This window comes from Peromyscus eremicus, chromosome 23 (assembly GCF_949786415.1).
Source record: "Peromyscus eremicus chromosome 23, PerEre_H2_v1, whole genome shotgun sequence".
NCBI classification, from domain to species: domain Eukaryota; kingdom Metazoa; phylum Chordata; class Mammalia; order Rodentia; family Cricetidae; genus Peromyscus; species Peromyscus eremicus.
Genome location: NC_081438.1, coordinates 26,552,782 through 26,577,185, shown reverse-complemented (window position 1 = coordinate 26,577,185; position 24,404 = coordinate 26,552,782). Strand labels below are relative to the sequence as shown.

At 52.0% G+C, this 24,404-nt stretch overlaps 2 protein-coding genes across 3 annotated transcripts in view; both read left to right on the top strand.

Moving 5' to 3' along the window:
- Positions 1–901, top strand: part of Muc17 (mucin 17, cell surface associated) — a 47,563-nt gene extending 46,662 nt beyond the window's left edge. Inside the window, exon 13 of the mRNA XM_059249790.1 lies at positions 567–901. Within this exon, the coding sequence (XP_059105773.1) occupies positions 567–608 (42 nt within the window). The 3' untranslated portion in view covers positions 609–901. The remainder of the gene's footprint in view (positions 1–566) is intronic.
- Positions 902–19,636: 18,735 nt separating this feature from the next.
- Trim56 (tripartite motif containing 56) lies at positions 19,637–24,114 on the top strand. Of its 2 annotated transcripts, XM_059249273.1 has the most exons (3): positions 19,637–19,945; positions 21,654–21,780; positions 21,891–24,114. In XM_059249273.1, exon 3 carries the CDS (start codon positions 21,892–21,894, stop codon positions 24,112–24,114), a length of 2,223 nt encoding a protein of 740 aa, XP_059105256.1. In that variant the 5' UTR covers positions 19,637–19,945; positions 21,654–21,780; position 21,891. The 2 variants fall into 2 exon arrangements, with proteins under 2 accessions (XP_059105256.1, XP_059105257.1); XM_059249274.1 differs by lacking the exon at positions 19,637–19,945 and having other exon boundaries at positions 21,548–21,780.
- The last annotated feature ends 290 nt before the right edge of the window (positions 24,115–24,404 follow it).

The following is a 24,404-nucleotide window of genomic DNA, read 5'->3' as shown; positions in this document are numbered from 1 at the left end:
CCCAAGTTTTTTTAACTTTCTTTTTATTTATTCTTTGTGTCTTTCACATCATGCATCTCCATCCCGTTCACTTCCCATCCCTGGGTATCTGCCCTCTGCCCTTGTAGCCCCCGCCCCAGATAAAATTTAAGAGAAAAGAGAAAAAAAGGGGGGGATCTTGTCATGGAAGCTGCAGTGTGACGCAGTGAGTCACACAGTAAACCCTTTGTCCATGTATCTGTACTTGTGAGTGTTCACTGCAGAGACATTGGTCTGGTTCGAGGTCTGGTTTCTACTACACTATCAATGCTGGGCCCTCACTGGGACTCCTCTTGGTTATATGGGCCCTCACTGGGACTCCTCTTGGTTATCCTGCTGGTGCCCTGTGTCGTGGAGATCCTGCAGCTTTGGGTCTGCAGGACCGGTCCCCTCATGTGCTCCAGCAGATGACAGATGGGGTGGACACTGGGGTGGGCTAACCTATAACCCTGGATCTGGGCCTGAGTAGTTGTAAGGTTGTAGACCCTTGGGTGCTTCCAAAACTAAATTTCTCCTGTGCTCAGCCCTCACCTGCTTCTGTTTTTCAGATCCAGATTCAGAGGCCCCAGGTGGTCATGACATCACTGTAAACACCACCACGAAAGCGGTTTCGCATGGATCCGTGGAGCTGAGGGCTGAGGAGAACCCCACTGGGTCAAGCATGGTGGCACACGCCCTCCATTGAGAACTCCCCATGGGGGACTTATGGGAAATAGACCCTGTAGTTGGCAAGACTGAATAAGAGAGAGACAAGAGTGATGGAAGGTCAAACAGTGTGGAAAGTGCAATGGGCATGTCATGATGGTGGGCGATGCCTCCCGGAATCCCGTGTCCAGAGATGTTCTGCTCCTGAGCCGGATTCAGCACCAAGGACAGTGCTGCCGCCGCCGCCACCCCCCACCCCGTACCCGTTGCTGCTAAAATGATTGCTTTGACACTGGATTGCATTTTACCATCTGCAAAACACTCCTCTAAGAAAGATTAATCCCATCTCCACGGGAAACAACGTTTTTAATATAGACTATCTCTCTTCACAAGGTCATGCTTAGTTTTGAGTTTCTTTCTGATACTGAGTATAATTAAAGCTTTTATTTTGGTGCATTCTAATTTTTCCTATGTAAATACAATTATATGCTTATTTTTTTAAGATTTATTTTGTTTTTAATTGTGTGTGTGTGTGTGTGTGTGTGTGTGTGTGTGTGTGTGTGAACATGAGTGCAATTGCCAGTGATGGCCAGAAGAGGGCATCAGATCCTCTGGGCTGGAGTAACAGGCTATTGTAAACCTTTATTTGGTACTGAGAAGAGAACTCAAGTTCCTCTGTAAGAACAGTCACACTCTTAACCGTCTCTCTATCCCCCATACATGCTTATAATAACTAAAAACAACCAAAGCAAATTGGTTCCAAGTTTTACAGATTTGGGCACTTGCTCTGTTTGCCACATTGTACCAGCTCCCGGGCCACATCTACTGGTTTCTCTGTCCTCCTCTTCCGTCCAGATGTGATTCAGCCCCCAATCCCATGAGAGGGAATATTGTCACCTAAGAAAGGTACCACCCATGCTGGGCAGTGGTGGCGCACGCCTTTAATCCCAGCACTCGAGAGGCAGAGGCAGACAGATCTCTGTGAGTTTGAGGCCAGCCTGGGCTACAGAGCGAGATCCAGGACAGGCACTAAAACTACACAGAGAAACCCTGTCTCGAAAACAAACAAACAAACAAACAAACAAACAAACAAACGAAAAGGTACCACCCCCAGCCTTCCCCTGCATCACTTGCTGGTCTCTGGGGAATGTCATGAGGCAGGAACACATCTGTTCACACACATAAGCATACATAGAATCAAGCTCTCTGGAGGCTGGAGAGATGGCCCAATGGTTAAGAGCACTGGCTGTTCTTCCAGAGGACCTGGGTTCAACTCCCAGCACCCACATGGCAGCTCACAACTGTCTGTGACTCCAGTTCCAGGCCTTCTGACACCCTCACCCAGACTACACACAGGTGAAACACCAATGCACATAAAATAAAAATAAATTATTTTTTTAAAAAGAACACTTTTTAGGTAATCGTGAAGACATGAGTTCAAATCCCCCAAAGCCAAGTTAAGAGGAGGAAAACTGGTGAGATAGTTCAATGGGTAGAGGTACTTCCTGCCAAGCCAGACCTGACAGAAAGAGAGAACCAGCTCCCGGAAACTGTGCTCTGATTGTCACATGTGCACCGTGACAGACGTGTGCACACATATAGACACACAGAAGAAGAACCTGGGATTACGGATGCGTGCTGCCGGTCCATGTATACGTGACTGTGGATCCTACCTCAGGTCTTCACACTTGGACAGCAAAGCACTTTGCCACGGAGCGCTCCCTCCAACTCTCGGGGATCGTTTTGTTTTATTTTTATTTATTTCTTTTTACTTTTGTGTGCATGGGTGTGTGCACGGGTGTGTGCATGGGTGTGTTGCCTGCGTGTATGTCTGTGTAGGGGTGTCGGGTTCCCTGGAACTGGAGTTACAGACAGTTGTGAGCTGTCGTGTGAGGTTGGTGTGTTTTTGAGACAGCGTCTCACTATACAGCCCTGGCAAGCCTGGAACTTGCTGTGTAGACCAGGCTGGCCTCTAACTTTCGGAGCTCCACCTTCCTCCTGGGTGGTGGATTAAAGGCGCGGCCCAGGAAGCAGGGGACGTTCATTCTCTGCGCTTCCGGTCCACTTTGCCCTTGGAAGGCTTCAAGCCGCCCTTACTGCCCAACTCTAAGACAGAGCCGGACTCTGCCGCCCCCTCGTGGGCATTCTGAGCATCTGCAGGCACCGGTCGGTTTCTGCAGCCCACACCGGGTTCTTTTTTTCATTTTTACCCTCAAAATCCTCAGCTTGCTGAATCTAGATGTCTTCACGTTAAGAGTTGCCTCTCGGGGAGGTGGCGAGATGGACCAGCTGGCAGCGGCATGTGCCACACAGCCTGATGACCTGAGTTTGATTCCTGGGACCACAGGGTAGGGGAGAACCAACTCCTGCCAGTTGTCTTTGACCTTGCTCGCCTTGGCAGGTGAGCGTGTGCACGCACCCACACCCACATGCACACACATGCACACAAATAAAACAAGTGATTTTGCGTGTGTGTGTTTTGTTGAGACAGGGTTTCTCTGTGTAGCTTTGGAGCCTGTCCTGGAACTCACTCTGTAGCCCAGGCTGGCCTCGAACTCACAGAGATCAGCCTGCCTCTGCTTCCCAAGTGCCGGGGTTAAAGGTGTGTGATGACTACCTAGCCAAAAACAAGTGATTTTTTAATGGAGGGAAGGAATTCTCTCTCATGAGCCTGCACATCCACGAAACGGGAGGGGACCTTTCCTCTCCTTCTCTTTTGTGACTCGGTCTCTTGTAGGCCAGGCTGGTCTCCCACTTGAGATGTAGTTGAGGATAGCTTGAACTTCCGATCCTCCTGCCTCTACCTCCTGGGTGCTGGGATGACAGGCGTGGGCCACAGCACTAAAAGGAGGTCTTTCACGGGGCTGTCGATGCTGCCTCCCATTATCCACGTCAGCACCGTTTCCTGCCGGCTCCATTTGCTCTGTCAATCAAGACACTGGCCACCTGGGTAAGTGTGCGAAGGTCACGTCTTCCTCCAAACCCTGTTGTCTCACTTGAAAAAACGGAGTGACCAGGACCGGCCAGATGGCTCAGTGGGTAAAGGCACGTGCCACTCCCGGCAACCTGAGTTCGACTCCCGAGACCCACGCGGTAGGAGGAGAGAACTACTGACTCCTGTAAGCGGTTGTTTGAACTCTACACATGCACCAAGACACGCTCACAAAAATTAATCATTAGTTAACTAAATGTGGAAAGTGGAGTGGCCGTTATCTCATAAATGAGGGCACCGGAGGCAAAGACCAGTGATTTGCCCAGAGGATCACAAGTTCAAGAACAGCCTGGGCATCATAGTGGGACCCTGCCTCTGAGAATGAACCAACTAGGACAGCAAACAGGTAGACTCGTACTAAAAGAGGGTGAACCCCTGGTTTAAAAGGTGTCCTTACCAAAAGGGGACGTTTTGACGCAGACACATGCTGAGGGGGTGCCAGCTAAGAATGGGGAGATGTGATGAGGGGAAGGTGGTGAGGCCACGAGCCAAGGACACCAGAGACGAGCGGCAAGATGAAGTGGACACTGCTCATGTAGGGGTGTGTGTGTGTGTGTGTGTTTCCCTGTACTGGGATTGAAACTAGTGTCTCATGTGAGCTGAGCACTTTAACCAGAGACAAACCCTCATGCCTTCCCTAGGCAAGCACTTTACCATGAGCCACACCCCAGCCCCTCACTGGGGGATTCTAGGCAGGTGCTCTACCACTGAGCCACACCCGTAGCCTTTTCTTTGTGTTTTGAGACAAGGTCTCTCTAAGTAGCCAGGCTGGTCTTGAACTTTCTTCCATCCTCTCGCCTCCCGGTCTCCCAAGTAGGATCACACGGGGAGAAGACGGTCATGGACTCTCCAGCTCCTCCCACAGCCTTTCCCCCCAGCACATGCACCTGAGCCCACGTGTAACTGCTCCGCACTCCCTCCCTCCTCCCTGTCCATTTGGGGCTTGCTCATCCACACAATCTCCCTGACCATTGTTCTGTTCCTGGGGTGGGGCAGAGGGAGACCAGTTCTTTCTATGTACTCTCAGCTGGCACAGGACTCATGGTGTAGCCCGGGCTGGTCTGGGACTTAGAACAACGCTCCTGCCTCCTCCTCCTCCTCCTCCTCCCCCTCCTCCTCCTCCTCCTCCTCCTCCCCCTCCTCCTCCTCCTCCTCCTCCTCCTCCTCCCCCTCCTCCTCCTCCTCCTCCTCCTCCCCCTCCTCCTCCTCCTCCTCCTCCTCCCCCTCCTCCTCCTCCTCCTCCTCCTCCCCCTCCTCCTCCTCCTCCTCCTCCTCCTCCTCCTCCTCCTCCCCCTCCTCCTCCCCCTCCTCCTCCTCCTCCTCCCCCTCCTCCTCCTCCTCCTCCTCCACTTCCAGCCCGCCGGTTGCTCTTGACCTGAGGAAACCTCTGGGGCTTCCACCTCTAGGCCAGCTAGCTTGGCTTCCCACATCCACCCCCACCCCCATCCCGCTTTGCTCTGCCTCCCTCCCTCCCTCCCTCTCTTCGGCTCCCTCCAGGAGGCACAAACCTAATCAGACTGATTATCGCCCAAGTTCAGCTCCACTTTCTCTGGCCCCGACACAGGCTGTAAATTTCCTTCTCTGTTGGGCTCCCCAGTGAGTCCAGCCCTCCTGTCTGGCCGCTAGGCCTCGGACGCTGCCTCCCCGCCCCCCACCTGCTGTATCATCGCAGATGAGTCAGCCCTGCCCCACCTGGGGTGTCACTTCAACTCCACCTACAGAGCCACAGCACCTTCGTGGGGTAGGCAGGATCCCCCACAGTGGGCCCAGAAGCCAAGCCCCTCACAGTTATATCCAAAACACCACACCGTTAATGGACTCGGAGATCCGACCCTTTCCCCCAACCGCCCCCATCTCCGCAGGCTCAGGAGGCAGGCCGCAGCATCCCTTGTGGTTTATTTATTACACGATAAAGTCTGAACCCGTGGCTTTAATTTCATACTCTGTCCTCCCCACCCCTCAGGTCTTTAGAGATAAAGTGTGACCCAAAAAGAGCCAGAGAGGGAGAGGCAGGGTTTATAGACCCTGGGTCCCCTGGGATGGGGAAAGAAGCCCGGCGGGCCGTTCCCTTCCTTTTGCTTCCTTCCAGAGGAAGGGTGCGGAGGCCTGGCCCTGCTCAGGAAGCCAGAGAGCTCTTTAGAGACGGGCGGTGATTCAATTAAAGCTTAACAAGCCAGAATTGCATCTTCCATACACAAGGCACCATGTGAGGCGTTGGGGGTGGCGGGACAGGAAGAGGAGACACCCAGGGAGGGAAGACCCTCATCTCACGCCCAGATAGGACGGAGAGAAGGATGAGAGGGATGTTCCAAGTGCCTATCACGGAGACTCGGGTAAGAGAGACGTGGCTGTGAATGGCTGGACCGGAGGGCTTCCTGGAGGAAGGGGGACCGAGTCAGATTCTAGGGAGGACGGTTCTGGAAGGGGAAAGGGGCTGAGAGGATGGCTTCTACCTAGCAGCCAGGGGCTGGAGTCTCCTGTCTAGGGACCTTGAGAGGAAGCAGGTGTCGTTTGCTTTGACCGGAGAGTGGGGGTGCTGGGGAGACAGGCGGGTCCCTGGAGCTAGCAGGCCACCAGCTTAGCAGACATGGGGTGCTGCAGGTGTGAGGGTTAGCCTCGACGGCCACCTGAGAGCGGGCCTCTGGACGTGCCCAGCGGCCCTGTTTTATTGTCTTGGTTACATGAAGTGAGGTGGAAAGACCCGCCCACCCTGGGCGGCGTCATCCCCTGGCTGGGATCCGGGGCTGTGTGGGTGGTGTAAGTGAACAAAAGTGAACGGCAGTGCGTGCGCTCATCGTTCTCTGCGTCTGACTGGGGTGGGATGTGACCCGCTGCTTCAAGCTCCTGCCACCGCCGCCACCGTGAATTCCTCCCCACGGAGACACGCGCCCTGAGCCGTCCGTCACCCGGGACCTGAGCCGTCCGTCACCCGGGACGAGCCGTCCGTCACCCGGGACGGGCCCTTTCTCCCTTAAGCTGCTTTTGTCGGGGTGTTTTATCACAGCAAAAAAATAAAAATAAAAACAAACCCAAGGCAGGGCTAATAGAGGCCGACACAAATAACAAAACCCAAGGTGGGTAACGTCCTGGTGCCGGCACCCGAGGTTGACCTCCGACCTCCACATGCATGACACACAGGTGCACGACACACACACACACACACACACACACACACACACACACACACACACACACACTGATGCCAGCGATTTCTTGATTTACTTCTTCACTTCACCTTTGTATGTATATATGGTGTGTGTGTGTGTGTGTGTGTGTGTGTGTGTGTGTGAGCGTGTGGGTGAGTGTGCACATGCCATGTGAGTGTGTGGAGGTCAGAGGGCAGCCTCCCGTGGTGTTATTCCTCCCCTTCCACCGTGTTTGAGATGCTCTCTCTCTCTCTCTCTCTCTTCTCTCTCTCTCTCTCTCTCTCTCTCTCTCTCTTCATCTCTCTCTCTCTCTCTCTCTCTCTCTCTCTCTCTCTCTCTCTCTCTCTCTCTTTGCTGCGGGCTGCAGATGGCAGGGAGCCGGCCTGTGAGCCTCCAGGATTCCGTCCCCACCTCGCTCCTCACGCAGGGAATGCTGCCATCACAGACACGTGTCCTACCACGTCCGGCTTCAGGCTGGTTCTCGGGTCCAAACCTGGATCCTCACACAAGTGCTTTTACTCTCTGGCCGGCCCCCCGCGTGTAAAGAGCAGACGTTTGTGAGAGCCCGGCACTTACGGGTCCCTGAAGTGCGTCCTGGGGAACACCAGGAAGAAAGACAGACAGACAGACGAGGGGCTTCTACAGCACGTCAGGAAATAACGGATGATGGACGGCTGCTTCTAGTTTTAAGAATGTATGTGTGTACCTGTGGGGTGTGTGTGGGGAGGGGTCGTGTGTGTGAGATATGTATGTGTGTGTGTGTTCATACAATGTATATTTGTGCAGCATGTGGTATGTGTATGTGTGTAGTGAGTGTGTGTGTACAGTAAGTGTGTGGTATTGGTGTGGTCTATGTGTAGGTGGGTGTGGTGTGTATGTGTGTACAGTGTGTGTGGTGCATATGTGTATGTGTGGTGTGTGTGATGTATGTGTGTGTAGTGTGTGTGACATATGTGTATATATGTGGTGTTGTGTGATGTATGTGTGGGATATATGTGAGTGTATGTGATGTGTGTGTGTTTGGACAGTATGAGGGTGTGGTATGTGTATGGTGTGTGTGGTAGATATGTATGTGTGTTCATACAGTGTGTATTTGTACAGGTGTGGTAAGTGTGTGTCTGTATGTGTGGTGGGTGTGGGTTATGCTGTACAGTGTGTGCGGTGTGGTGTGTGTGTGTGATGTATGTGTGTGTGTGGTATGTGTTTGTACAGTGTGTGTGTTGTGTGTGGTACGATGTCCAGGCTCCCTGTCTCTGATGACCAGACACAGCCCTTCACCCTTGTGCCTCCAGAACCATGACCCAAAGCCAACCTCTCTTCCCTTACAAGGTTACCCCGCCCTGGGTAGTTTATTCCAGTCTAAGACACCGTTTTATAAAAGATGCACCATAACTGGATTATAAAACCGGATGAGCTCACGCAGGGAGGAAGCGTGAAGAGAGAAGGAGATAAAGACGCTGAGAACTTCAGGGTCAAGAAGACAGAGCTGAGCCGGGCGGTGGTGGCGCACGCCTTTAATCCCAGCACTCGGGAGGCAGAGGCAGGTGGATCTCTGTGAGTTCGAGGCCAGCCTGGTCTACAAAGCGAGTTCCAGGAAAGGCGCAAAGCTACACAGAGAAACCCTGTCTCGAAAAACCAAAAAAAAAAAAAAAAAAAAAAAGAAGACAGAGCTGGAATGTGGCTCCCTTTGGAGAGCTTGCCCGGCAAGGGCTCCATTTCCTGCAAACTGCACAAGCCAAGCATGTCAGAGGACACTTGGGGTCCCAGGGCTGGGAAGAATTGAGTCAGGAGGGTGGTGAAATTCCTCCTCTGTGTCAGCTATGTGAGCCGGGACGCTAGCAGGAGAAATGGGGGTCTAGAAGCCTCTTCTATTTTAAGAAGCAAGATAAGCTAAAGGAACTGGGATGTCGCAAGAGGGTGGGGTGGGGTGGGGTACAGAAGAGAGTCCTTAAGTGGGTGTCATGGGGGGACACCCCGCAGAGACCCGTCAGAGTCTGAGGCAGAGAAAATCGCTAATACCAATTCTGTCCTTTAAAAAAATCCATTTTTTAAATTACACGTGTTCATGTGTATGTGTAGCGTGAAGAGGTTAACATCACGTGTCTTCAAGTGCTCTCCCTCTTATGTACTGAACCCTGAGCTCGCTTATGCAGCTAACACACCCAGACAGCCTGCTCTGAGGACCCTGGCCTCTGCCTCCTGGGCTCTGGGGTTAAAGCCCGGACATTAATGTCCCCCTGGGTATTTATGTGGGTGGTGGGGATCCCAACTCCAGTTCCCACTCAAGTGCTTTACCCACGAACCGTCTCTCTTTTTTCTAAAGATTTATTTATTTATTATGTATACAGCATTCTGCCTGCATGTGTCCCTGCAGGCCGGAAGAGGGCGCCAGATCTCATTACAGATGTTTGTGAGCCACCATGTGGGTGCTGGGAATTGAACCCAGGACCTCTGGAAGAGCAGCCGGTGCTCTTAACCTGAGCCATCTCTCCAGCCCCCGAACCGTCTCTTGACCGACCGTCAACTAACATCAACGGTAGCAGACAAACTATGAGTTTGGGGACCGTGAGAGGGTGGTAACGGCTCTTGCTGCCAAGCCTGAGATCCATCCTGGGAAAGACTTCTGCAAGTCGTCCTCTGACCTCTGTGCATTCAAGACACACACACACACACACACACACACACGCACACGCACACGCACACGCACACGCACACTCACAAACACCCCCCAGAGCACATATATGTACACACACAAATATGCACACGCATACACACACAGCATGCACACACACACTCACACACACGCACGCACACACACGCACAGAGCACACATACACACACAGAGCGCACATACATACACACGCAAATATGCACACATAGATACATATATACACACAGCACACACACAGACACATATATACACACATAATTACACACAAACTCACGCACACATACACATATACACACACATACATACACACAAACTCACACACATACACACCATGTAAAGGAGTGTTTTTCATCACCAAACACACTCGTCTCTACACTTATGACTCAGCCCCTCCTTCACCGCCTGATCAAAGCGATTCAGGAAGGAAGGGTTTCTTGGGGTTCACACTTGGAGGGATGGTCGTCACAGTGGGGAAACACGGCGGCAGGAGTGTGTTCAGCAGAAGTGTGCGGGATGAGTGTGCGGCAGGAGGAGTGTGCGTCAGGAGTGTGCAGCAGGAGGAGTGTGCGGGAGGAGTGTGAGGGAGGAGGAGTGTGCGGGATGAGTGTGCGGCAGGAGAAGTGTGCGGGATGAGTGTGCGGCAGGAGAAGTGTGCGGGATGAGTGTGCGGCAGAAGTGTGCGGGATGAGTGTGAGGGAGGAGTGTGTGATAGCAGGAGTGTGCAGGAGGAGGAGTGTGCGGCCAGAGGAGTGTGCGGCGGCCCGTCACGGGGCATCTACAGAGCAGGACCCCATCCCCTGGGACGCTGCTGCCCGTGTTCAGGGCGGATCCCCCACCTCGTTAATCCAGTTGAGAAACTCACTCACAAGCAGGCCCCGGGTTCGTCAGCACCACAGCGGTGAAAGGCAGGTGTGATGACCGCGGCGGGTGTGAAATGGACCAGTTCTTTCTTCAGACAGTCTTCTGTAGCCCAGGCTAGCCTCCAAGTCTCTGCACGGTGGAGGATGACCTTGAACTTGTGGTCTTCACACCAGCGCCCCCTGAGGGCCGGGTCGCAGGCTTGACCCCCTCACCTGGTTCAGGTGGGCTTGGACCAGAACTCAGGGCTCCACACACCCTAGACAAGCGCTCTACCGCCGAGCTACATCCGCAGTCCCGGAAATGCGTACACACGACGTGGAGAATGGGACTTCCGACAGTGGCCGCCCACAGGTTCACCAAGACCTAACCTGTCCCGAGGGCTGACCATGGCAGGCGCCAGGAAAAGGCTTTTTTTTTTTTTTTTTTGTGGACAAGGTCTAGGCCGGCCGTGGTGGCGCACGCCTTTCATCAGGAGGCAGAGGCAGGTGGATCTCTGTGAGTTCGCGTCCAGCCTGGTCTACAGAGCGAGATCCAGGACAGGCTCCAAAGCTACACAGAGAAACCCTGTCTCAGAAAAGAAAAAAGAAAGAAAGAAAGAAAGAAAGAAAGAAAGAAAGAAAGAAAGAAAGAAAGAAAGAAAGAAAGAAAGAAAGAAAAGAAAGAAAAGAAAGAAAGAAAGAAAAAGAAAAAAGACAAGGTCTATCTAACTCTGAGCCTTGGATAGCCTGGAAGACATTATGTAATCCTGGTTGTCCTTGGATTTATGGGGATCCACCTCAGCCTCCGAGTGCCGGTTTTAGAAGATTAAACGGGGTCTGGGACCGCCCAGGCTGGCTTTGAACTTGACCTTGGATTTCTGACCCTCCCTCTGCTCCCTCCCCAGGGCTGTGATTGCAGGTGTGGAGCCAGTGCTGGTGCATGTGATGCATGTGATGCATGTGGTGCATGTGGTGTATATGGTGCATGTGGTGTATGTGGTGCATGTGGTGCATGTGGTGTATGTATGTGGTGCATGTGGTGTATGTATGTGGTGCATGTGGTGCATGTGGTGTATGTATGTGGTGCATGTGGTACATGTGATGTATGTGGTGTATGTATGTGATGCATGTGGTGCATGTGGTGTATGTGGTGTATGTATGTGGTGCACGTGGTACATGTGGTGTATGTGGTGTATGTATGTGGTGTATGTGGTGCATGTGGTGTATGTGGTGTATGTGGTGTATGTATGTGGTGCATGTGGTGTATGTGGTGTATGTATGTGGTGCATGTGGTACATGTAGTGTATGTGGTGCATGTGGTACATGTGGTGTATGTGGTGTATGCATGTGATGCATGTGGTGCATGTGGTGTATGTGGTGTATGTATGTGATGCATGTGGTGCATGTGGTATATGTATGCGGTGCATTCAGTGCATGCGGTGCATGTGGTGCTGGGGTTGGAACCCGGGCTCTGTGCATGTTAAGGACCCTGAGCCACACCCCAAGCCGGCGTCCTCTCAGAACCTCTGAGTATAACCCCAGAGGAGTCTCCCTCAGGGCAGCCTTCCATCCCTAGCCAATTGGCTAAGGAGAAAAACACAAGGAAGGCGGAGTTGCCATGACAACATCATGATTTGTTAGGTGGAATGCTGCAAATCCCAGGGCGGGCTCAGAAACAAGGACCCTCGAGGTTCAGAAGAGAAGAGGGGCGGTTTTTACCGGCCATCAGCGGTTAAGGTCAGCTTTGGAGGGGGCCTAGCGCCCTCTGGTGGGCAAGGGCCGTAAAAACGGCTTTGGAGGAGGCGGTCCGGATCTTTGCAATTCTGTTTTGTTGGGGTTTGGTTTTGTTTCTGTCGTTTTGGGGATCCAGCCCTGGGTCTGATTTTTTTTTTAAGCCCAGGATAGCCTTGTGCTCCTTCTACTGATAGGTCTCCCAAGTGTCAGGATTAGAGGCCTGTGCCACACACCAGGCCTCGGATGCACTTTCAAAGGAGCACTATGGACCTGTAGGTAAAGGTGCCACCAAGACTGACAACCTGAGTTCAGTCCCCTGGACCACGGTGGCCAAGGCACTCACGGTGGAAAGAGGACACCAACTCCTGATAGTTGTCCTCTGACCTCCACACGTGCCTCCTCCCAGTACGCAAAGTAAAAATAAGTAAACGTAATTTTAAAATCCTCAAATGAGCATTCTGAGTCATTTTAGTTTATGCTATTCTAAGTATAACTATCCCAAGAATGTAAATCATTCTTTTTAAATTTTTTATTATTTTATTCATTTGTTTTATTTTTATTTATTTATGAGAGAAGGGGGGCATGCATGGGTCGCCACATACATCTGGATATCAGCAGACAATTTTCAGGAGTTGGTTCTCTCCGTCCACTGTGTGGGTCCTTCCTGGGGATCGAACTCAGACTGTCAGTCTTGAAATAAGACTCTTTACCTGCTCACACACACACAGGTGCATACATGCACCTATGTGTACATGCGCTTGCACAGATGCAAAAACATGCAAGCACACATGCACACACGCACACAAAACCCAAGCGGAGATATCAGAAGCCGTACACCACCAGGGAGACAAAATATAAAGTAGCTACCACAGTTAGTTAATCTTTCATTCTATTGGGCATGATAAATTTAATTCAATAGTTATATACATTTCGATTGGCTTTGAAAATTATAAATTTATAAACTCAAGTTCCATTTGCTTTTGGGATACCATCTTACAAGGACTCCAATTTGCAGTAAGGCTCATTAAGGAAGGGAATGGCTCAGTTGCCTTTAGCCTACTGGCTGTGAGTGGGTTAGGACTTCTGTTGGTCTTTTCTGTGTTGAACACACAGATTGCAAGCCCAGCATCACTTTGAGATCTTTGGCAACAGTTAACTCTGCAGCTCACACACGATTGAGCCTGTATGATAATGAGTATTCAGAGACCGGCAATGCCTGGGGGGCGCTCACCAACCTAAGACAGAGCACCTGTGTGGCCTGGGCAGGTGTCTCCATGACGGGTAAGGTGACCTGCTGATGTCCCATGCAACCTAAGTCAGAAGCTCATTTTTTAGTATAAAGGGGGACCTGTAGGATCCTGGCCCCGGTTTTGGGTAACTGTTGCCTTGCTTGCTGACTGTGACCTTGATATCCTCCCTATGCTAATTCCCTGCCGGGTCCACCCTCCTGAATGCTTGTCTGTGTATCCTGCATAATGGGCGTTAACAGCTTATATACAAGATTGTAAAACATCTGTAGCGAACTTCTGCCCTCCGGGGTTCTCCCATTGTGCTGTAATCTTGTATTTAAGACCTCCTCCCTCCTTCAATAAATGGCATTCAGCATTAAAAAAAAAATTGAAGTCCTGTCAAAAGCAAGAGTAGAGCTGAGGATGGCTCGGTGGGTGGAATGCTGGCGTAGCGTGCACGAAGCCCCGTTTCCATCCCAGCATCTCACAAACCATGTCTATAATCCCAGCACGCAGAAGGTGGAAGCTGGTGGATTGGGAGTTCAAAGTCATCCTTGGCTACTTAGGGAGGTCGAGACCAGCCTGGGCTCCATGAAACCCTGTCTGTAAAGTAATATAAAAATAAACAGCACCTAAGAGGTCTGCCTACAAAGTCAGGTACAACATATAGAAGGGAGAGAATAAGCGAGCAGAATATTCAGTGAAGACAAAAAGATTGCGGCCTACACCGCTCAGTGAGCTAATGGAAACCTGTTTTGGAACAACAGGATTATTTGTTTATGTGTTTGTTTGTTTCTTTCTTTCTTTTGCAGTGTTCTGTCTGCATGTACGCCTGCCGCCAGAAGTGGGCATAAAATCCCATTACAGATGGTTGTGAGCCACCGTGTGGTTGCTGGGCATTGAACTCAGGGCCTCTGGAAGAGCAGCCAGTGCTCTTAACCGATGAGCCATCTCTCCAGCTCAACAGGATTTTTTAATGTGGCAATTCTGAAGTGCGTGCGTGTGTGTTTGTGTGTGTGTTTGCGTAGTATGTGTGCACGCGCATGTGCTTGCAAGTGTGAGGGGCACTCATGTGGAAGTCAAGATTCAACTTTGGGTGCCATTCCTTTGTATCAGTCCACTTTGATTTGGTTTGTTGTTGTTTTGGTTTGGCTTTCTCTTTCTTTCTTTCTTTCTTTCTTTCTTTCTTTCTTTCTTTCTTTCTTTCTTTCTTTTTCACACAGGTTTCTCTGTGTAGCTCTGGCTGTCCTGGAACTCACTCTGTAGACAAGGCTGGCCTCAAACTCAGAGATCCGCCTGCCTCTGCCCTGGAATGCTGGGATTAAAGGTGTGCACACCATGCCCAAGTTAAAAACATTTTTATTTATGTTTGCCTTTATACTCCAGTAAGTCATTTTTACTGTCTAAGAAAGACAATGATATGTCAGGCCTGGTGACACCTGCCTGTCATCCCAGCTCTTGACAGGTGGAGGCAGAAGGATCAGAGTTCAAGGCCAGCCTCGGCTACGTAAAAAACGATGAGGCCAGCCTAGGCTATATAAGACCCTGTCTTGAAAACAAATTATTGGAAGCCACACTCTGTGGCAGATACACAAATCTAACCTAGTCTAAGGACCTCTGCCCCCGTGAGAAGCCTCTATATAGGCTCAGACAATATTTAAGAAAAAAAGAATCGTGGTTGCTGCAGAACGGTGGCCATCACCAAAGCCAAGTGGAGAAGAAACCAAATTTTAGCCTGGTTGTGCATGGGATCAGTCATGTAACATGGAAGATGGTCGTGTTTCATGGAAATGCTTTCTCTGATCTTTGGAACTCTGCTGTGTCTCCCGACTCTGGTGGCAAAAGGTTTCCTGTCCCCATTCTGGGCTTATTTGATCTAAGAACAAGTCCAGGCTAGGTGCCACCTAGTTAAAACTGAACCCCCTCCCTTTTTTTTTTAAATAGCATTTGTCACATCTGCCTCTCAACGAACTAAGGTCCTAGAGAAAAAGAAGTCACAGCGGCTGGGAAAGATGGCTCAGTTGGGAAGGTGCTTGTCAGACAAGCTTGAGGACCTGAGTTCAAGTCCAGAATCCCCATAAACCAGAGGGGGATGCATGCCTGTAATCCCTGTACTGCAAGGGGAGCTCTGGGTTCGACTGAGAGACTGCCTCAATAAAGTGGAGAGCAGTGGAGGAAGACATTGGATATCAATTTCAGGCCTCCACCTGTACCCAAGAGCACACACGCATGTGCATGTACATTCACACATACCCCCATCAAGTGAGTGCACACACACACACACACACACACACACACACACCACATACACACTACAAAATCTGAACAACGTACTTCTAAGTGACTCATGGATCAAAGAAAAAAATAGTAACAAAATATTTTATTTTCATTCAAATAAAGGGCCAAAGATAAGGCTCAGCAGTAAAGGAGCTTGCCACCAAGCCTGGCGACCTGAGTTTGATCCCTGGGCCCCACAACGTGGTGGAAGAAGAGAATCGACTTGTGAACTTTGTCCTCTGGTCTGCACAGACGTGCAACGACACTGTCACACTCATATACACACATGAGATACATAATTGTGACAAAGAAATCCCTTTAAACAGAAAAGAAAAATACAGCTAAAAATAGGCCACGGGAAGTGACTCCTTGGGCCGGTTGGTGTTGGCTTGTGGGAAGTCCTGTGAGTCCCTTCCCAAATTTATGTTCTATAATTTCACATTGACATCCTAAATCCACCAGGGCGGGAATATTTACACCACAGAATGAAGTCGTGTAAATGAAGCCAAGAGCAGCCGTGCACCCTTGCACCCCCAGCACTCCAGAGGCTGGCGACGACAGGGAGATCAGGAGTTCGAGGCCAGCCTCTGCTGTACAGTGACTGTGAGGTCAGCCTGGGCCTATCTCAAAAAATAAACCAGAATTTGCAAATGCAATAAACAGTGAATTTCTTTCCTCCGAGAGCTAGGTAGTGAACGTTGACCAGCTTAGACTGCAGCGGATAAGTAAGTCTTCGAGGGCAATGTACAGCTTTAAAAGCTGATTCCAGAAAAGGAGAACTAGGAGGGGCTGATAGGACAGCTCAGGGGATAAAGGTGCTTGCCACCAAGCCTGACAACCTGAGTTCGATCCCGTGACCCGACCCCACCCCGCCCCACCCCTGTGGTGGAAGGCGAGAAGTAACTCTTACAAGTTGTCCCCTGAAGCCCCAAATGTGGCGTGTTTGAGCACAAATAACAAATAAACAAATGGATGATTAAGTAAAACAATTTAAAATGATAAGAAAAGAAAGATAGAAGATTGATAATCTAACCTTTTACCTCAAGAAACTCAAGGAAGAGTGGTGATATGCTGTGTACCCTAATAAACTTCCCTGAGGATCGGAGGACAGAGCCAGCCACTAGATTAGACATAGAGGCCAGGCCGTGGTGGCACACACCCTTAATCCTATCACTTGGGAGGCAGAGATCTGTCTGGATCTCTGTGAGTTCAAGGCCACACTGGAAACAGCCAGGCAGTGGTGGCACACGCCTTTAATCCCAGGAAATGACACAGGGCGGAGAAAGGTATATAAGGACACAGGAACTAGAGCAGTTCAGCGGAGACCCTTTCGGGTGAGGACTCAGGGGCGTTCAGTCTGAGGATTCGTGGAGTTGGTGAGGTAAGAGGTGGCAGTGACTTGTTCCTTTGTCTCTCTGATCTTTCAGCATTTACCCCAATATCTGGCTCTGGGTTTTTTTTTTAAATTATAAGACCATTTAAAATTAGAGCAACAGAGAAGGGTAAATTAAACCCAAATTAAGCCTGGTTGGACCCTGCAACACCAAAAACTTGGGAGGCTGAGGCAGGGGACTTCTAAGCTCAAGCCTGGATAACATACTGAATTTCATGCTAGCCTGGGCTAAGTGGAGACTGTCAGGAAAGAATAAGACTGGGGGAAAAGTAAGGGGAGAGGAGAGAGAGGGAAGGGAAGGGGAGGGGAGAGGAGGGGAGGAGAGAGGAAAGGAAATAAAAGAAAAGAATGGGGAAGTCTGGCGAGGCCCACCTGTGCCTGTGCCCCCTCTCGGTCTGTGTGAGCCTGCTGCCTGGTGGACCCATCCAAGAGGCGTCTAAGGGACCCCCCCTTCTTTACCTGTAAATGAGGTTGTGGGGTGCCTCTGGAGGAGGCGCTGGGGTAGGTTCACAAGCTACAAGGTAAAACCACAGCTCACAAGGCTTACACAAGGGATTAAGACACAACTTAGAGTACAAGGGCCTGCTGTGATTTCTGACAGTTATAGGCTGGCTGGGAGAGGAGAAAGGCAGTGCTGGGTCCTGTGTTTCAGGCCTTAAGCCAAGTTCATTGCTATGTTAACACGTCTTAAGAGTTTAACTTAGCCGGGCGGTGGTGGCTCACGCCTTTAATCCCAGCACTTGGGAGGCAGAGGCAGGCGAATCTCTGTGAGTTCGAGGCCAGCCTGGGCTACCAAGTTAGTTCCAGGAAAGGCGGCACAAAGCTACACAGAGAAACCCTGTCTCGAAAAACCAAAAAAAAAAAAAAAAAAAAAGAGTTTAACTTGATTATTAGTGTGCGTGGGCACACAAGTGTCATGGCCTAGGTGTGGGGGGGGTCTGATGATGGGAGTCAATTCCCTCCTTCTACCATGTGGGTTCTGGGGATTGAACTTGGGTCCTCAGGCTTGGTGGCAAGCCCCTTTATTTGCTGAGCCCTCTTGCCGGCCCCTCTTTTAACACACTTATTTGAAATTTCTATTATTGTGTCTCTAGCTACAAGGATGGTCTTTGAGTTGGGCAACCGTCACAGAAAAGGTACCAGCTCTGCTGAAAATTCTTGCTTTTCAGCTGGCAAGAAGCTTTCATCAGACTTGGGAGTGAGCGACTCTTCCTGCCCCGTGCGCCAAAGTCCACATCCTTTTGTGGTTGTTTGAGACAGGGTCTCATGGATCTCAGGCTGGCCTGGAATTTGCTGTATACTGAGTGTGACTTCCAGCCTCCACCTCCCACGTGCTGGGGTCACAAGTGTGCACTGCCACAGCTAGTTTATGTGGTGGATGGAACCCAGGGCCTCATGCAGGCTAGGCAAGCACTCTGCCGAATGAGACACATCCCCAGTCCACCCCCATACACCCTTAATTTCCTTTTTCTTATTTATTTACTTTTAATTTCACTCATGATATTCATTAATTACACTCCTGGTATTAATTACATTTGTGGTATTAATTGATTACATTCGCATTATCCATTCCATAATTACATTTAATGTAATCATTAATTATATTGTATTGATTTATTACATTCATGATATTATGTCCTGATGCTACTGTCCATTTGTGAATTTCCTTTTTCTTTCTATGCTGTCTGACTTCTCCAGGCCTTCCCCTTAGAATAGTTTTTTTTTTCCTCTCAATATCAAAATTCAAAGATGGAGTGTCGTAGTGCACACCTGTAATCCCAACACTTAAGAGGCCGGGGCAGAAGGATCTTGAATTTGAGGCTAACCTGTGCTATACAGCAAGACCTTGTCTAAATAAACAGATAAAAACAACAGCAAACATACAGTTTTAACTGAATGTATTGCTTTTACACCACCGTGAAGCAGAACATTGGGAGGGGGGAAAGTGGAAAGATTGTCTTAAGAAAGTGAACTATCTTAAGTCAGGTACCACCTGAATGATTTCCTCTCCTCATTCTGACTGACTACCTGGCCTGTGGCATCCGACCATGTCAGTCAGTCCCTCCCTCCTCCACAGCCTCATCTGCCCCGGTTCACAATGTCTCCTTCTCATACATCATCCTACAGACGCTCGTGTGTGTGTGTGTGTGTGTGTGTGTGTGTGTGTGTGTGTGTGTGTGTGTGTGTGTGTAGGGGTCTGTGTAATCCTTTTTTCCACACAGGGACTCCAGCAGCTCCCACAAGCCTTTAAACTTAACTAAGTAGCTAAGGCTGGCATCAAACCTCTGATCCTCCTGCCTCTACCTCCGGAGTGCTGGGATTACAGCTGTGCCCACCACACTTGACTGAAGGAAGATTTTGGATCTCATTCCTCTGATCGTGTCCCCGCCCCCTCCCCCCCAACACACACCTGTTGCTCTCAGAAAGCCCTTGCCCCCGGGAACCCCAAAGCGCTGAGACCTCCTCAAACCTCTCTCTAGATAGAGCCTTCTCCTGGAAGCCTGCCCTAAACCCTGGAAAGTGTTCTTATCTGGGGCTCACAGCTTCAACTGTGGTTAACGGAGGAGCCTCGCCCACTGGCCGGATCACCCATCTGTCATTCCTTCCCACACATAAACATCCCACCCGATAAACAGGCTCAGAGAGCCTACCCTGGGGCACTGTGTCTTGCTTGCAACACACACACACACTCACTCAAGCTGACAGCTCGAGCCTGGGGCCACCGGGCGCCCTGGCCTGTGGCCACCAGACCTTCCTTTTGGAAGGGGGTCCAGCCTCAGAGCCCGGCCGGCCTGGGAGGGAGCGTCCCAGGGTGGGGTGGGGAGGAAGGCGGGGCCTGAGCCCCGGAGTGGCTGTCCCGGGCCGGGGACGGAAGTTGCAGCCCAGTACGACCTACTTTCAGTTTTGTTTCCCTTGCAGGCAGGTAGTCGGCTGCCGGCCGTAGCGGGATTTCGGGGCTACCCGGGCCCTGCTGCGAGAGTCCAAGTTCAGCAGTGGCTGGGTAAGGAGAGATCGGGGGTGAGAGCCCGGGACCCAGAAAGACGAGGCTGGGGGGAGGGGAGGGAAGTGAGAAAGCCCGGGAGAGGAGAAGGGAGGGAGGGGAGAGAGCAGGGGGGACCTGGAAGGCCCGAGAGGGCGAGGCAGGTGGCAGGCCCTGTGCCTCAACCTCCCGCCCTGTGTGGGGTGTCCCACACTCCCTGAGTACGGACAGCCGCACCCCCACCCCCGAGCTTCCCCTCACCCCCACCCCCGAGCTTCCCCTCCCAACCTAGGGGGAAAAGGGAAGTGCAATCAATCAATCAATCTTATTTACTTCTCTTCTTTTTTTTTTTTTTTTTTTTTTTTTTTGGGGTTTTTCGAGACAGGGTTTCTCTGTGTAGCTTTGCGCCTTTCCTGGAACTCACTTGGTAGTCCAGGCTGGCCTCGAACTCACAGAGATCCGCCTGGCTCTGCCTCCCGAGTGCTGGGATTAAAGGCGTGCGCCACCACCGCCCGGCTCTTCTCTTCTTTTTTTTAAGGCTGGGTCTTGCTCTGCTGCTCAGCCAGAACTCACCACTGTAGCCCTAGGCTGTCCCGAAACTCCCTTTCTAACCAAGGTTAGCCTTGAATTCCTGGCGGTCTTCCTGCCTCAGCCTCCTGAGTGCGAGGATTCTACCAGCTTTCTCTATTAAGTCCCCACCGTGCTGGGGACTCGCAATGCCTTCCCTCCAGAAGTTTCTAGGATGCATTTGGTAGGAGAGGGTAAAATTAGATGACCCCAGGGGTCAAGGCCAGATCTGCAGGACCCCGAGGTCCAGGAGAAGGAAAGGAGATGAACTTTTCCCCCTGAGCCTTTGTCTTGTTGTGGAATTACTTTCAAAAATAGTTGGGGCAGGAAGTAGGACTTCCTACCCTCCCAGGACACTCTCTCAGACGGACAGAAAAGGAAACCAAGGCCGTAGAACCCTGTCCCAACATTGAAAAGCCGGGTGCTTCTCTTCACCCAAACCACTAGTGTCCACTCATAACAGGACCCCACACCAAGATAAACGTGGTGTGTGGTGATGTATTGTGTACCCCAATAAAGCTTGTCTGGGGATCAGAGGACAGAGCTAGCCACTAACTTAGTCAGGCAGTGGTGGCACACACCTTTAATTCCAGGAAGTAAGATGGCAGGGCAGAGGAAGGTATATAAGGCATGAGGAAACAGGAACTCACTCTCCTTAGGCTGAGGATTTCGTAGAGGTAAGACCTAGTGGCTGCTGCTCTGCTTCTCTGATCTTTCAGCTTTCATCCCGATATCTGGCTCTGGGTTTTTTATTATAAGACCTTTTAAGATTCGTGTTATAGTAGTGGTACATGCCTATAATTTCAGCGCTCAGGAGGGTGAGGCAGGGGGAGCGTAGGCTTCACCCCAAAACCTGGGAGTGTGGCTCACTTGTTGGAGTGCTTGCCCAGCATGCAAGACGCCCTAAATTCCATCCCCAGTGCTACATAAAAACTGGTGTGCTGGCACACACCTGTAATCCCAGAGCTCAGGAAGCAGGGGCAGGAAGTTCAGAAGTTCAAGGTCATCCTCGGTTACATAGCAACGTCGTGGCCAGTCTGGGCTACGTGAGACCGGAAGGGCTTGGGCTACCCTTATGTTTGGCCCAGGACCTGGTATGTTAATAATTAGATTATTCCATCTCTGAGGCCTGGGGCCTTCCTGGTCTCATTTTTTTCCACAGGATCAGCGCTACCTACAGCTTTTGCATGTTTACATTTGGTTGAGTGTAAAGAGGACGAAGCGGAAGAAAGACCTCCTTCCCCTAGTATCCAGTGTCTCCCAGAAGCCAGGACTTCCCAACCTTCCAGGTGAGTGGGAAGACCAGCCAAGAGCAGGGGAGGGGCCAGGCTGAAGGGGGCGGGGAACCAAGGTGGGGGCGTGGCCAGGGTGCCTCTGACCTCTGCCCCTTGCCTTATAGTATGGTCTCCAAAGTCTCCTCCCCTACTCTGCTGGAGGCTCTGAGCAGCGATTTCCTAGCCTGTAAAATCTGCCTGGAGCAGTTACACATGCCCAAGACACTGCCATGCCTACATACCTATTGCCAGGACTGTCTGGCCCAACTGGACATCGGTGGCCAGGTCCGCTGCCCCGAGTGTCGGGAGATTGTGCCTATTCCTCTCGAGGGTGTGGCCGCCTTCAAGACCAACTTCTTTGTCAATGGGCTTTTGGACCTCGTCAAGGCCAGGGCTCCCGGAGACATGCATTCGGGGAAGCCCACCTGCGCTCTGTGCCCTCTGGTGGGAGGCAAGAGCTCTGGAGGACCCGCCACAGCCCGGTGCCTGGACTGCGCGGACGACCTATGCCAGGCCTGTGCCGACGGGCATCGCTGCTCCCGCCAGACCCATAAGCACCGAGTGGTTGACTTGGTGGGTTACAGAGCCGGGTGGTATGACGAAGAGGCTCGCGAGCGCCAGGCATCCCAGTGCCCCCAGCACCCGGGGGAAACCCTCCTCTTCCTATGCCAACCGTGTTCTCAGCTCCTCTGCAAGGACTGCCGCCTGGGGCCGCATCTGGATCACCCCTGCTTGCCCCTGGCGGAGGCAGTGCGTTCCCGGAAGCCGGGCCTCGAGGAGCTACTGGCTGGTGTGGACAGCAATCTGACGGAGCTAGAGGCCACCCGGGTGGCAGAAAAGGAAGCCTTAGCCCAGCTGCGAGAGCAGGCGGCCCGCGTGGGGACGCAGGTGGAGGAGGCGGCGGAGCGAATCCTCAAGAACCTGCTGGCCCAGAAGCAGGAGGTATTGGGACAGCTCCGGGCCCATGTGGAGGCTGCCGAGGAGGCTACCAGGGAGAGGCTGACCAAGATCGAGGGCCAGGAGCAAGTGGCCAAGGCGGCCGCTGCCTTTGCCCGCCGAGTGCTCAGCCTGGGTCTGGAGGCGGAGATCCTTTCGCTGGAGGGAACCATCACACAGCGCCTGCGCCAGCTTCAAGGCTGTCCCTGGATCCCCGGGCCTACCCGCTGCCTGCTGCCCAAGCTGGAGCTCCATCCTGGGCTCCGGGACAAGACCTGCCACCTGCTTCGACTCTCCTTTGAGGAGCCAAAACAGTCCCAGAAAGACAATGTGAAGGGTGGAGCCGGGACCCCAGGAGAGGATGAGGCCCCCAGCCAAGGCGAGGAGAGAGCCAAGACGGGGAAGCAGGGTGGAACCCAGCCCCTGTGTAAGGACGGAGCCTCAACTCCCAAAGAAGGCAAAGCCCAGAGCTCCCAAGAGGATGACGAGGTCCAAATCGAAAGGGGTAACAGAGCTAACAAGAAGAAGAAGGGCAAAGGGCGGGGCAAGCCCGTTTCTCGGGAGCCCAGCCCCATCCTGAGGCCAAACCTAGAAGGTTCAAGCCTCCTCCCGCGGCCTGTTTTCTCCTGGAGTTTCCCCACCAGGATGCCCGGAGACAAACGTTCCCCACGCATCACCGGGCTCTGTCCCTACGGCCCCCAGGAGATCCTGGTGGCGGATGAGCAGAACAGGGTCTTGAAACGCTTCTCCCTCAATGGCGACTACAAGGGCACAGTGCCGGTGCCCGAGAGCAGTTCCCCATGCAGTGTGGCAGCCCTGCAGAACGCAGTGGCTTTCTCCGCCAATGCCAGGCTCTACCTCGTCAGTCCCGAGGGCGAAGTTCAATGGCGAAGATCCCTGAGCCTCACCCAGTCCAGCCACGCCGTGGCCGCGATGCCCTGTGGAGACCGGGTCGCCGTCAGTGTGGCAGGCCACGTGGAGGTGTACAAGAAGGACGGCAGCCTGGCCACCCGGTTTATCCCTGGAGGCAAGGCTAGCCGGGGCCAGCGGGCACTGGTGTTCCTGACCACCAGCCCCCAGGGCAATTTTGTAGGGTCCGATTGGCAGCAGAACAGCGTGGTTTTCTGTGATGGGCTAGGCCAGGTGATATGGGAATACAAGGGCCCCGGGTTACATGGCTGCCAGCCAGGTTCCGTGTCTGTGGATAAGAAAGGCTACATATTTCTGACCCTTCGGGAGGTCAACAAGGTGGTCATCCTGGATCCCAAGGGGTCACTTCTTGGTGACTTCCTAACAGCCTATCATGGCCTGGAAAAGCCCCGGGTAACCACCATGGTAGACGGCAAATATCTGGTGGTGTCCCTCAGTAACGGGACTATCCATGTGTTTAGGGTCAGGTTTCCCGACAGTTAAGGGGGCTCAGGGCTGGGATGGGGGGAGGGGCAGGCGGGAAGGGAGGGAGGTGACGTAGCCGAGGGCATTTTCCCAGCTGGCAAAATGCTTGCTCCTTCTGTGATTGATGTATAGGGGTAGAAGATTCCAAGAGCGGTAGCGGTGATGTGACCATACTCTCAGGAGCACACGGCCGGTGCCTGAAGTCAACCAAACCGCTCGCTTTTCACTGATGCCCGCAGCTGCGGCTGCTGCTGTGTAGTTTAGGTGTCTTGAGATTTATAAGTGATTCTTGATTTGTAGTCTTCAAA

What these genes read in the sequence shown, in the direction of transcription:
- Trim56 (XM_059249273.1), top strand. Translation starts at nt 21,892, where the DNA reads ATGGTCTCCAAAGTCTCCTCCCCTACTCTGCTGGAGGCTCTGAGCAGC.